Genomic DNA, 13,951 nt, shown 5'->3' with positions numbered 1-13,951 from the left:
ACATTAAGAAAGTCTCCAAAAAGATGTCCCATGGATTTATCTGGAGATCTGCTGCTTGTATCTGAACATGCACCAAAGCTCAAACAGTTCTACCAAGTTCAAACAAAACCAATTCCATTGGTACAGTCACTATAGTGTGTGGCCAATGCAACTTTCTCAACTTGGCGGGAGGTTAAAACTCTGCTTCTCTGCCAGTGTTGTCTCATCCCATGGTTGATTGCTGTTGCTTCAAGCTTGACATTCATTTTGCATCATCTTGCTCTAGGCTCTGATTATGATCTTCAGCCAACAAAGACATTTATTGACGCTCTGCAGTCACACTCAGAGGGATTTATCATTAATGTAGTCTGTGTGTCATTCCTGATTGAACTACAGCTTGTTTCTACACGTTCTATTAATAGGACTGAACTTACATAAGATATACACTTGCATGACAGTTCATTAGGTACACTAGTGACAACAAATTCATAACAATCCTATACTAAATCCAAGCTTTGTGAAGTGTATGGTGTTTAGGATTTGTTTGGAACTTGTAGTTACTGTTGAACTGTATTGTGTTAAACAATTGACAAAGCAAGTAGAGCTCCCCCTGGTGGCTGGCTGCAGCATAGGTCATAAGCTCCATCTCCTCCACATTAGTGAATGGGACTTGAGCCAAACTAAAACACTAAAGTACACATCTAAAAAAGGAGGTTTCTAACACAGAGAGACAGACAACCATTCACACTCACATGCACACCTACGGCCAATTTAGTATCACCAGTTAACCTAATCGGCATGGGAGGAAGCCGGAGTACCTGGAGAGAACCCACACAGACACAGGGAGAACATGCAGTCCACACAGAAAGGCCCCAGTCGGCCCATGGATTCAAACCCGGAACCTTCTTGTTGTGAGGGATCAGTGCTAACCACTATGCCTCTGCCCAGCATTTCCTTTATCCGCTGTAAACTTGGACAACATGAAGAGCTTTGAACTGACTCGCTTTGAGAAGTCAACCTCAAGTGGACATTAGAGGAACCTGCATTTCAGTGCTTCATTGTTCAGCCCGGAAGTTGCTGCTTGAGTTGAAGCTGCCCTCGTCAAACGGATCAATGATGCCAGTCAATTCATGTAACCTTGAGTAGGGCCCTTGGTGAGTCATTTTTTATTACTTTGGAAATATAAAAAATATACTAATCATCTGCCTTAAGTGATCAATTCAACCTGGACAGATGTGATAACTATATATCACTTTTTTATAAAATGTAGCCAGGTAATCATAGTCATATTCAACAGCCTTTCATTTAAAAATCTGATTGAACCCACAGAACTGGCAAGCTAGACAGTTATTAAAATCACATAACTGGCAGACCTTAAAAAACAAATGCCGCATATGACAACAAGAACGGTGATAATTCACTTATCATTTTTCCTTTTGTCCTGTTAGCAACAATAAGTCTCTGACTGAGCTTTCTCAGGAGCAGCTGGTTATGGTGGTGTTTTATTTGAGCTGGGACGAAGAGTTCAACCATAATTTCCCAGCGCTATAACTCAACCTGGAGTGCTTCTGTGTGACTGAGCACTTGCCGTCCATGTCCTCACCCTGAATTCTTTCACTGAATGCTGCAACTGCCAGTTGGAAAAAAAGAAAAACAGACTGTGTGTTGTTGTTTTTTTTTCTACTGTGTATTTGGAGTAAGGTTTTTTGTCAACTGAGCCCAGTTTCCTTGTTTGAACTATACCTCACACAGAGACAGACAGCGGAGACAGAGAGGAATAAAAAGCCGAACAGAGGAGCGTAATGAGACACAGAGAACGCTGAAGTTTGCTCAGCTGAGGCGGCTGCAGGTGCTTCTCTTCCAGCCTCTGAAATAATGTGCGGCCCCCGACACTTTCCCTAATCTGCTCGCTGATGAAAAGAAGCAGAAAAAAAAAGGCTTTTTGTTAAAGCACAAACAGAACCTGAAGAGGAATGGGTTTGTTTTAGGCTTGTTAGTGTTGACAGAGGTGTGAGTTATTGAGCTAATAACAGCGCTGCGTGTTTGTGTGTGAAAGTCGTCGGCCATGCCTTTCAGCCCTGAATGAGCCACAGGTGAGCGGGGCCGAAGGAGCGCACATGCAATTGTCCATGATGAATGCAGATGAGAGCGTATGCGTGTTTGCACCTTTTCTCATTTTTCTTCAGACTGATAGGAGCTTTTGTGTTAACTGATAAGCCATGCAGTGGTGTGTGTGTGTCTGTGTGCACTGTGGGAACATACACTCAGTATTTAGTCGTGTATTTTTCAACCAAACACTCCCAGGTGTCATAAATATTCTTTATCTGCTTCTTTCCCATTCATTCCTCCGCCCTCCATCCATCCATCCCTCCTTCTCCACCCACACCAGCCATCCTTCCTGAGGCACATTAAATTCCCGCAATTGCGGAATAAATACGGCACATTAAAACACAAGATATGAAACTGATTCATTCTCTGCTTTAAATAGCATTATGAAAACGGGAGGCTGTCGTTAATCAGCGGCAAGGTGGGAAATGCACTTCGCCGGGCGGAGGCGTGCAGATGCTAGTTGCTGTGGGCTCATCAGCTTTACGACGTAACTGCAGTACTTTATGGAGGCAGTGGAAACGTCGATTTATGCTGATGACTCGGCCCGCGTTCCATAATGCAGCCATGACACGCTGTAAAGCTCTGATCAAGTTAGGGAGTGGAAGAAGTTGCCTTTAGCTGCAAAGCAGGGCCATATAATCACGATGTGGTATTTAGGTGTTTAGCACATGGGGAGGGGTGTGCTTAGAAAGAGGTGGTAAACTTCTGCCAGCATCTCCCTACATCCCATAAACATATGGATGGACCGTGGTACCATATGGGTAATGTAGGACTTCCCTGTTTATAAGACTAACTACCCCTTTTCCAACATCTGCTTTACAGAGAGAAAAAAACAACATTCTGAAGACCAGATTTCCAAATACGTGAAATTAATCCAGAGGCGCTAATGACTCTTAAATTAAACCTAGAATTAATACATTTCCAGCTAAATTAAGTTCTTCTTTCAAGGTAGTAAGTACACAATACCTGTGGAGCTCCATACTACATCTGTTGTTGTGGTCTCATCAACTTGCCCGGTCTTCATGGCGTCCTGCAGTTATCCACTCCTACCTGATTCAGATTCTCTAACCTGCCTACGATGCCTCTTATATTCAATAATTATAGCAAATAATATATATAGCCACAATTATAATCTTTGTGTGTCTGCATACCAAACTATATAACACCAGTAGACTTTGGTTTGTCAAATAAACGTCTTTGTCAATACTGGAATTTCAGCAGCACATATTAACACAAAATATAATAACTTTGAAGCGTGAAGGATATACATATCTTCACTGCAAGCACCCGGGGCTGTAAAATGAAAGAGCAGCCCCTCTGACGTCCAACTGAAGCTGGCCTCAGAAGGGAGTCAATCCCTATAGAGCTCCATGTTACAACAGCAGAAATAAACATGTTTACAGCCTGGTGCAAACATCCGTTTTCATCTCAATAGCTAATTTCTTCATCTATGACAACTGTACAAGGGTGAATTTTGAAAGAACTCACTCATTTCAGGTAGTTTGAAGTTATTTATAATTAAGGCCACTGGTGCTTTGTGACAGATGGGTGTCCTCACAAGCTGCTAGCGCTCTACCTTGGTGTCAGAGCCAGTTTTAAATGGCTGAAGTGGGTAATGGAGTCAGAGACAACACATTGAGCTTCAAAGCTTCTCTTCAGGAAACGTGCGATATCATGGAGGATACATCCATCTTTATGTACAGTCAATGTAAGCACCCAGTTTGTTGTTACAATGTGGTCACATCTGGGTTTCAGACTCTTAATTGGTTTTTCTGCACAAGTCAACACATTTCCCTCCAGTGACACATATGATTAACCCATTTCCACACCTCGCTCAGTGAAGAGTTTCGTCTCTAACTCTCTTTCCTAAGCGTTCTTTTCCTTCTAACTGTACGTCCTTAGAGAGCCAAAAATTAAAAAGAAAAAACATTCCAGCTGTGACACATCATAAAAAGATGAACCAGGCCCAGACATCTCAGCATGTGACAAAGTGAAATTATAGATGGCTCTTGTTACAAGAGCACCTATAATTGTCAGCCTTCAGAGGACAGAAAAGATGTCTTTGAAAAGAAACACCTGGAGAGCATTTTAAGTTCATCCTTGATGTGTCCTGGAAGTCAGAGCACACCCCCGACGTCCACATGAATTTAGCCACTGTGCTGTGACAGATGCTAAAAACTGTTTGTCCCTGCAAAGACAGCGAATAAAAGACAAATGGACAGTAGCGTCTCTAAGAAAACGCTCTCTTCTTCTATTACAGTATTTACTCATGTGGCAAAACAGTGTTCTTAAAGAGAACATGAATCAAGAGCCTGATATTTGTCACAGCTCGTCCTCTACAAGTTCTACTAATGTAATACTACCTTGTTTTTCACAAATATGTTCTGTTCACCATCAACGTTCTTATATGGAGGAATATATTTGTCAGCAGGACAACACAATGTTTGCAATCTGAGTGCCACAATGCAACCTGACAAAGGTTCATCATAGCTGTAATTTCTTTCAAGACAGGTTTGTTCTTGGTAATCAGGAGAACAAATTCTGAATACTTTCAAAATACTTCACAAATCTGTTACAAAAATACACTAGTCATGAAATTCCTATTGTTATCTGTACTTATGGTTGACAAAGGGATAATTATTTCACAAACGTATTCATTTCTGCCTTGATTGGAAAGTCAAGAGGTGAGTGAAAGTTCACTGAAGTCCAGCTAGGCTCATTGGCAGGCTCTCCCCTCTCCTCATACCTCCCCGCACAGACATCAACTTTGCACCAGCCGAGTGCAGCCGTGCAGCCTCAGAGCGCTCTGCCGGGTTCTACTGCAGCCTCAAATTACACGGTTTGCTGAGTTTGAGTCAGAGCTAAAATATTCCACCATGAATCATGTGCAACTGACTGGCTACGTTTCAATGAACGCCAGCAATCAGAATAAAGATGCCTCACGTAACCACCTCAATCAGAACAGACTGACCTGATCGGAATGAATCTTCAGTCAGATTAAGAGCGGTGGCGGGAACCTTTGATAATGTGTTCAACAAGAAAATACTAGCTCCTGATATAACGCATCTATCTGATCAGATCATTTTATTAAGCGTCCATGTAAACAGGTAAGTCGTACTCTGACCAGAATAACACGGAAACGTGGATAAGTATGACAATTGAAAAAAATAACACCATGAAAGACAAAAATGAGGGTCAATCTGAAAAAGCTACGGAAGGACAATATGTATGTAGAACGGAAAATTCAAAATAATCACATCTTAATCATTTTATTCACACCCCTTCCTTCCTATGCACGGCAACTCGCTGCACAAGTGTGGAGGCAACAGGTGCCGCGCTCCTTGCTCGCTGTCTAAACGCGGCATGAAATGTGGTGATGATGACTCCATTTGTGGAGCCATACTCCGCTGCTGTGCACAACCAGGACGACATAAAATAGCGGGGCAGGGCGGAAATGTTCCCTTTCCCTCATTAATTATACAATTATGCTAAGCTGCATGCTCGACTATGAACCAGATGTTGTGTAATTAACCTCAGTGTGAAGATAGCGTTCTGCGCCATTGTCTCTCACCTTCAAGAATGAAATGGAAACCAGGGCTGAGGCAGAGATAAGGGGAGGTACTCCGGAGGTTTCCACAGGCGCGCGGACCAAACTGAAGTGAGCCGAGTCCAACCTGGTCAAAACTAAGCTAAAACTAATTAAGCATCATGCGCAGACAGCTTTCCATGCTATTGTGTCTATAACCTTCTGCTCAGACTGCGGGAGGAGGTGAGACCGCATACAGGGAGGCGATAAGCGGGAGGTGGACTTTGTGTTTACAGATAGTAGGAGGGGGAGGAATTTTGAAGCATCAAAACTCAAAGATTGTGATATTACTAAACGTGTAAAAGTATTTATTAACTACATTTACTGGAAGGGACCAGGGGAAATTTACAAATTATGTGAATCTCATTGGTAAAGATGTTTCGTAAAATCAGTCTGTAGAGGTTCTCAGTCATCTAGGTCATGGTATATCCAAAACACAAGCTGAAACAAGGGAAATTGGACTTGTTGGGTTTCTTGAAGACGTGTCATCCAAGTAGCTTCTTCAGCTACTTGGATGAAACGTCTGATGGCGTCCAGCCCAAACGCTACTCAAAAACAACCGAAACTCAAATAAAACCATCCGAAATATTATGCTGGCACTTTGCTTCGTACTTTATCCAAGCAGATTGCTTACGCTGGTGTAACAGTCTTTATAAAACTACATAAGCCTGCAAAATATGGGTGTGAAAACGCCTGATCTGGCAACACTGTTCTCCATTTCTAAAAGGCTTGTTGGAGTTTTCATAGGAGGTACCCACCTAAAACCATGAAGCTGTGTCTGTAAAGAAGGGGCATTTCAGCTGCTTAAAAAACAACATAATAATCAAAATGTATTCTCATACTATTTCAGTTAAAACCTATTTATTTTCTGCACCAATTTAAAAAAGGAGAAATCTATCTCTGCGGGATGCGGAAAGCTCGGTGGATCTAAAAAATTGTCCACTGAATGCTGCTTTGAGCTGGGTGTTATCTTCCAGAGCTGTCAGTGCTCGTTTGTTTGCGCGTGGTTTGATAAATGAGTTTTATTGTTCTCCTGCCGTTCATTCTGACCGCTCGACCTCTTGAACGCATCAAATCTCCAGCAACATCTGTCACTGCGGCATCAGGCCGGGTGACAGCGACGACTCAGGGGTAGGAGTTCACTTCCCGTGATGCATTGCTGCCATCAGGATAATTAATACGTTGAAACGAGTTACATCGAGGCAAGGTCATTCAAATTAGTTTGTTCTGATTTGCACCTTTTGTAATGACAGACTCTGTCGTTACGCAACCATACAGTGTTATGGTGCGTTACGTGGACACATTTCTCTTTGTTTGAGATGACACGGTGGTAGTGGAATAAATGATTGTGTGGAAGCCTTTAGGAACACACACGAGGCTCCAAACTATACAAATCCAAGCCTATCCTACTCAGCGTCTCCTGCTGTGACGAAAAGAAGTTAAACTCAGACCTGGAACCAAAAAGCTGCACAAAAACACGAGACATTACTCATAAGGCAAGGATGCGACTTCTGTGTTAACATCTCCTCCAGCCTCTACGCCTCCATCACCGCCCAGACACCGGTCATTTGGACACACTTTCTATTCACGAAGCATCACGACTGCCATCCTCCCGTGTTTATTTGAATTCTGCATGCATATGCCTTTCAGAAAACAGGTGACACCACCATTAGAACAACAGCCTGCCTCTTGTCCTTCACGGAAGGGCACATCTGATTCGGCGGTTACCCTTTCACAGAGAGCGCCTCTGTCACGTCGTGTGTTCTGTAATCTCTTTGTACAAGAAGATGATATGAGCAGTGGGGCCAGCTGCCCCTCTCAGGGCCCACACTCCACCAGCCACGCTGCCTCTGGAGGACCCTTGAGGGCCGGCAGATGAAGGTGAGGCGCCAGCATATCGGGGAATCACAGAGAGAGCCCTGTTCTCACACAGGACAGCGAAGTGAAGAGTGCGCTATTGAAGCCAGCTGCATTCTCTCCCTTCAGCCCAGAGGTGAAATAGTTCGTAAAGATGAGTTTGTGTCATGTTGATTTCTTGCAAACTTCCAAGCCTGATGGTGGCTCTGACTTTGAGGCTGCAACGACGAAAGTAAATTAACACAGAGTGCGTTGACTCATCGCAGTGTTTACTTAAAAAGCCTGAATGTCAAAGTGAAAAAAAGTCTATAGATAGAGATGCAGACATTATCCTGCAGAGGGCAGCATTATGACCAGTAGCTCAAAACTGCAAAACCCCAAAAGAAGAAGAAGAAGAAGTTGCACACTAACTTTAGTATTAATAGTATATTTTTATGCTATTGGAGTGAATTTAATCTGACTGAAAAAACTTGAGAGCAGATGCTAATTGCTAGCATGGCAGGGCTGCTTTCCAGGGGATTCACAAGTTGTAAGCAGTGTATTTGTGTACATATAGACGTAAAAAACTAAACGACACAAATCTGCATTAACGTTCAACCTTCAGCAGTGGTTAGCATCACAGCATGAAGGTTCTGGGGTCTAATCTCCTGGCCGTCAGGGGTCTGTATGTGGAGTTTCCATGTTCTCCCTGTGTCTGCTGTTTTTTTCTCACAAAGATGTGAATATTTACAATGACCAAGCCGAAGTGCTCTACCTACATATAACAAATATATTATCGATACTGTTACCATACCCTAAGTCCTATTAATTGTTTTTTAAAAGCTCTGCCCATCTTCCTTTTCTAAGAAGAAAAATTGTTGCAGAGCACCTTAAGAAAAATAGCGCTGTCCCTTTAAGAAAGACTGTACTCTTGAGTTGACGTTGATGATGTTATGCATGGCTGTGGATGTGTGCTGTTGAATGGAGGACATGTTGCAAGAAAAAGTTAAAAGAAGATGAAAGTTTGTCTTGCTGTTCATTCTGGAGATGCAACAGCTAACATCTAAAAAAAATTTTCAATGGCACGCGATATATGTATTTGGGACCCCAGCTCTACAGGATAATGAGGGTGCATTTCCAATTAGGGATGTTAATTTACAGATGCAATCCCATATTGAATTCTACTTCATAAACAACATTAACCTTTAAACGAGTTTAGACTGGGAGTGATAGTCTCAGCCTTGCTGAATGAAAAATACGAATCAATTTGAAATTCATTTTGATCATTTCAATAACTCAGTATTTGTGCTTGCTATTACTGTCCAGAATTCTGTTTCCAGTTATATGTTGGATGGTTTGTTTCTGGTTTGAACTGTGCGTTACAAAGCCAGGTTCATACTGTATACGATGGGGTCATGAGGTTAAATGTACTGTATCTGCTTGAGCTGATTAAATGTTTCCAGTCACATGGGTAGCTGTAGTTCACAAAGCTTCTGATCTAGTCTGATGCTGCTGATGCAGTATTCTCAGTTGGGCTGTTCAGTTGAGTTCAGTTCCTCAACACTCTGCTGAGGTTGGCACGTACCCACCGTAGCCCTTTGTTTTTGGCTAATGGTTAATCAGAAAACAATGGTTTAGTTGTGACGCTATTGTTTCTGAACTGACAAAGGTCGATTGCTGACTTCGCCGTGCTCTGCATTGCGGGATGGCTTAGAGTATTTTCAAGTAAATACAAACAGTGTCAAAATCTATTTATGAACTACAGTCCCAACACATGCTTCTCCATGTTCTCAGCCCCTTTCTCTGGAAAAAAATCTGAGAAAACTAATACCTGGATGTTAGTTGTTAATATTATTTGTCATAAAAACAAGAGCACGCAACCTGTTGGGCTACAAGCACGTCAAAATGTTGGCAGCTTGTATTCACACATACCAGGGTGACAGCAGCAGAATGCTGGTGGGCCAACAGAGCCAACAGAGACACTGGTATTATGAACCCTCATGAATTTGCAAATGAACACAGTGCGTGTGTTTGTTTCTGTGTGATTCCGTGTTTGCAGCTCGGTTCTGACCTGAAGCAGCTCCTCCTGGTCGCCGCCCGCCTCCAGCGCTACAGCGACCGAAGCGAAGGGACGGCTGGCCATCTGCTGGCGTTCTCTCATCAGCTGCTGTAGAGGGAGACGGGAAAAAGAGAGGATTTTTTAATTTAACATCTTATTTTCATGGTTTCATTTGTTTGGACAACAGAGGCCGTTTTATCCCAGTAATTGTTATTCATACTGAGTAGCTCTACTGAGAACAACTGGAGGTTAAATGCTTTGCTCAAGGGCACCTTAACAATAGTGACTGAATGACAGCAGAACATTACAAAATGTCTCCCATACACTTATAGAGATTGTAAGATTTAACCAAATTCCTTAGCGAAGGTTGAAAGGACGGTAAACAGTAAAATGACACTGGAGAAATGAGAGTGTAGGAGAGTGTAAGAAGTAGAAAGACAGTAGATATGAAAAAGAAGGAAAAGGAGGAGGAGGAGAATGAGGGAGTCGGAGGAAAAATGGGGTACAGAGATCAAAGTAAAATGCTCCATAGATGCGCAGGAGGAAGGCAAAGAGGAGCGGGAAATAGCAGCTGGTGGGAGGACGGAGGGAGCCTGAGAGGAGGAGGAGGAGGAGGAGGGCGAGCAGACTTCATTAATGAGGAAATGTCAGATGAACAAAGGCAGACGGCGAGGCCTTCATCAGCATGAGGTCCAAACACTGACCCAAAACACGGATGCAGCGCATTAAAACGATCCCAAACCAGAAACACAAAAAACACACACTAACAGCAGTGTCAGTCTGTACCTGAACCGCCGAGAGGACAAACAACAAATAGCGGAAAAGAACAACGCACTCCCATCCACCATCCACTCTTCATCACGAGCTTCATTTCCCAGCTCTCTCCTCTTCACTACAGACATGTTAATGGGGTTTTGTTTCTACATTTAGCTCGGGGGTGGCCACCTGTTTCGAGCAAAAAAAATAATAAATAAAAACAACAACCTAATTTCTGGTCGATTATGCGTCAAGCAGTAATCATTAGTACGGGGCTTGTTGTTTTGGCAAAAAATGTTGCCTGGTGCAGCTCCCGCCACACTGTGACCATTACAGGAGAATAGAAAATGAAGTTTACACCCTGAGATGGTGTTTTTATTTCAGTAAGACGCATAACAGGAAATGTACTTTTAAGTATCGGTTTGGGGAAATGCAAAACGAGTAAAGAGAAGGAAGGGAGGAAGAAATAAATAACTATTAATAATTAATGCTCTAAGTTATGCAGTGAACATCAATATGAAAATGAGCTTAACATATAGAATCTATAAAGACATCAAGAAAAAAAGAAACACTGATCTATGTTAGAGGGATTTAAGAACGTTTGAAAGTGAAACAGATAAAGGAAGGGGTGGAAAAAAAGGAAAAAGAAGCACAACCAAAAAAAATAATAATAATAGGCCCACATGACAAAAGGAGGTGTAAAACAGAACCAGCAACAAAAGGCAAGGGAAACGACAAAGCAAAGACAGATATGTTACCCAAAAGAAAAGGAAAAGGAAGCAGACCACACTTAAATGTCAATGGCCTCCACACTCTGTTACTCCTGCCTAAAGTGAAGCACCTCTCATCCCTCCGCGTCCTCTCCTGTTGCCGGGAAAAGGCTGCACACTGACATTAACTAGCTGTCAGGTGTTGTGCTAGCGCCGCCGGCTGCTCGATTGCCTGTGTCAGACTCTTTAAGCATGAATGAATCCTACACCTGTAGCTACATCAGCGCAGTCAGGCAGCCGCTCTGCTAGCAACGCTGCCGCGCCGGCTAATGCGACGTCTTCTCTTGTTAGCTGTCACCGCTATGCTAACGCCGCACGGATGACAGCGCGCGCTCGCTAGCGTCGCTGGTAGCCTCCTGCCGGTGTCAGCTTGGATTTGTAAGGGCCCAGGTGAGTCTGTGTGGGAGAGAGGGAATGTGTCTGTGAACTCCACATGAGGTAATACATCCCCTTTTAAATACTTTCAGACACTTTTTCCGGACTAATTGTTGCAACAGCAAAAGTACACAGGTGTGTTTAAACGTCAGGACCAGCAGGGCCTTTTATAGGTGTGTACCACTATAGACTTGTAAATAGAGGAACAGCTCGTCGATAAGCAAGGCAGGCAACTGCTCGGGGCCCAAGGGCTGACAAACTGTTAACTACAGCAGTGACAATGTGCTAAGTTTTCAATGACAGCAGAAGACCTCCCTGAGGGCCCCCACCTGACACATCTCTGCACACTCAATCCCATTACATGTGACAACGGGGCCTAATTAAGACTCTCTGGTAGTGAAAAAGAAGTAGGAATAGGGGATGTTTAGTAATAATACTAGATAACTGACTTAATGCTGTCAGTGTAGCCTCGAATAAAATAACTTCCACTAGCTTCACATTGTCTCGTTTGTAATTTCTTTGATGGTTGACATTGGTTAACTTAGCTAGCAGTGGTCAAGTCTCGTGTGTTTGCCACCAGTTGAAGTAAAAGGAAAAAAAGCATAGATATTGTTACCAAAACACACATGGTATCTGTCATTTTATAGCACACCAGAGCTTATTAGTACACCACTTAACTAATATCAACTGCTGTGGTATTGATGTTAACAGTCAGCTGCAAACTTTTTTGCCTAGGGACCCAGTAGATGCTAGAATTTCCTTTGCCGGTAAACAACCTGATTCAAATAATGGCCGGCAAGTTGATTTTGACTTTCTGTTTTCCAATGAAGCCTTGATGCCGAACTGGCAAGAAAAAACAACAAGCATGTATCTGATCTTTTTTAGATCTGGTACTCCGCCGCTCAGCAGGACCCAGATTGAATCCAAAATGATTCATACAACCGTTTTCTGTCTGCAGTCTGCCTTTAAACGGATGTTCACAGGTACATGGTCAAGGTGAATCAACTTATGGATACTTTCCTTTAAGCTGTGTTTAAGTCCAAGGTTAGATAACGACTGTGAGAAACCAGTGCAGGCTGTTGGTGGGAAAGTCAAGCGACGGGCCCGTTCAGCTCAGATCCCCCCTGAGCAGCGCAATAACCGAGCTGCTTATTCACTGTTTGCGTGCATCCGTGTGTGAGTCCGCGTCACATGAGGTGTTCTCTCAGCTCTTCCTTCCCTTAAGCCATTGCTCCTCTGTTAGTGAGATGAGGCAGACTCGTGAAGGTGAGCTGGGTCACGTTTGTGTGTGTATGTAACAGCCTGATATATGAGTCTAGACAGTGGGATTATGTTTGGACATAAAAAGCAGGGGTAATATTCAGCACCGAGTTAAGTTTTAGAGGCAGGGGAATATGTAAGTGTTGCATGGACGTTGTCACTCTCAACCCCTCGTAACGCATGTTTATATAAGCATACAAATGGAAATGAACATGTTCATTTTGTCCACTTGTATGTGCGTGGGTTCACACATGACTTTAACGCTCCTTTGACAGGTCCTTGAGTGGGCAACAAGGACAAGACAGCGGCCATCTTCTGCGTCTGCCTGCGGGGCTGTAAATCAGCCATAAAACGGCTAATTAACTCTGCTGTGCTGTAAACAAGCAGCGCCACGCTAGACGCCACAGACTAGATGACAAAAAGCAGGGAGAAAGTAAAGACAGAGTTAGAGGGAGATGGTTTTCTAACAAGGATTTCAGCCAGATACCGGAAAATCAAACTGATTCACATGCTTTCGTACCATTTAGCCTCGACGGGAGGCACGACATCCAAACATCCATTCAGTCATCCATCTCAGCTGGACAGACAGACGCATCAACAGCAAAAAAAAAAAAAAAGAAAAAGAAAAAAGAGGGTGCTGCAACAATGAAGCCAATCACATGGCGAATTATGTTTCACAGAATGCCGCTCAGCCAAAGCAGCACCTGCGAGCTCAAATTGCTAGTCCTGTTGGACGGACTGAAAATATCTGTGTAATGTGCTGTTTGCTGATTTCCGATGCACTCCTGTGCAAATGACTGGTTTCACAGCACTACGAGTGGCTCACTGCTACTATTGCTGCAATTAAACTCCACATCCGCTCTGAGAGGGCACAACTACAGTAGTGTCAGTGAACATGTGCGTATGGCTGCAGATCGTTGTGGGGGGAAAAGCCAGCAGCACATACACAAAACCCTTCAGTTTCAGCAGTGTGTCAGAAATGCTTGCTTTCATTTTCTAATACTCAAATATATGCAGACACAATGGGCTACATATTTTGTTTGCTTCAGTTTGGACAGGGCTCTCAATTCTAGTTTGGGAAATCCTTAAAAACATTTCTGTGGAAGAACTTGATCGCCTTAAAAGATCGTCGATCTCGGCCTCGTCCAAACAGCTTTAAGAAGAACTGGAACAGACACGGGATCTCACTAACACTCTTGTGTCTGAATGAGAGAAAATCTC

At 43.2% G+C, this 13,951-nt stretch overlaps 1 protein-coding gene across 1 annotated transcript in view; it reads right to left on the bottom strand.

The window, feature by feature from the left end:
- The window catches only part of atrnl1a (attractin-like 1a), a 270,092-nt gene that overhangs the window by 39,715 nt on the left and 216,426 nt on the right, over positions 1–13,951 (bottom strand). The window contains exon 28 of the mRNA XM_084562309.1: positions 9,582–9,677. Coding sequence (XP_084418435.1) covers positions 9,582–9,677 — 96 coding nt within the window. The remainder of the gene's footprint in view (positions 1–9,581; positions 9,678–13,951) is intronic.

The sequence above is a fragment of the Chelon labrosus genome (assembly GCF_963514085.1).
Source record: "Chelon labrosus genome assembly, chromosome: 15".
Taxonomy (NCBI): domain Eukaryota; kingdom Metazoa; phylum Chordata; class Actinopteri; order Mugiliformes; family Mugilidae; genus Chelon; species Chelon labrosus.
This window is presented reverse-complemented; position numbering and strand designations above follow the sequence as displayed.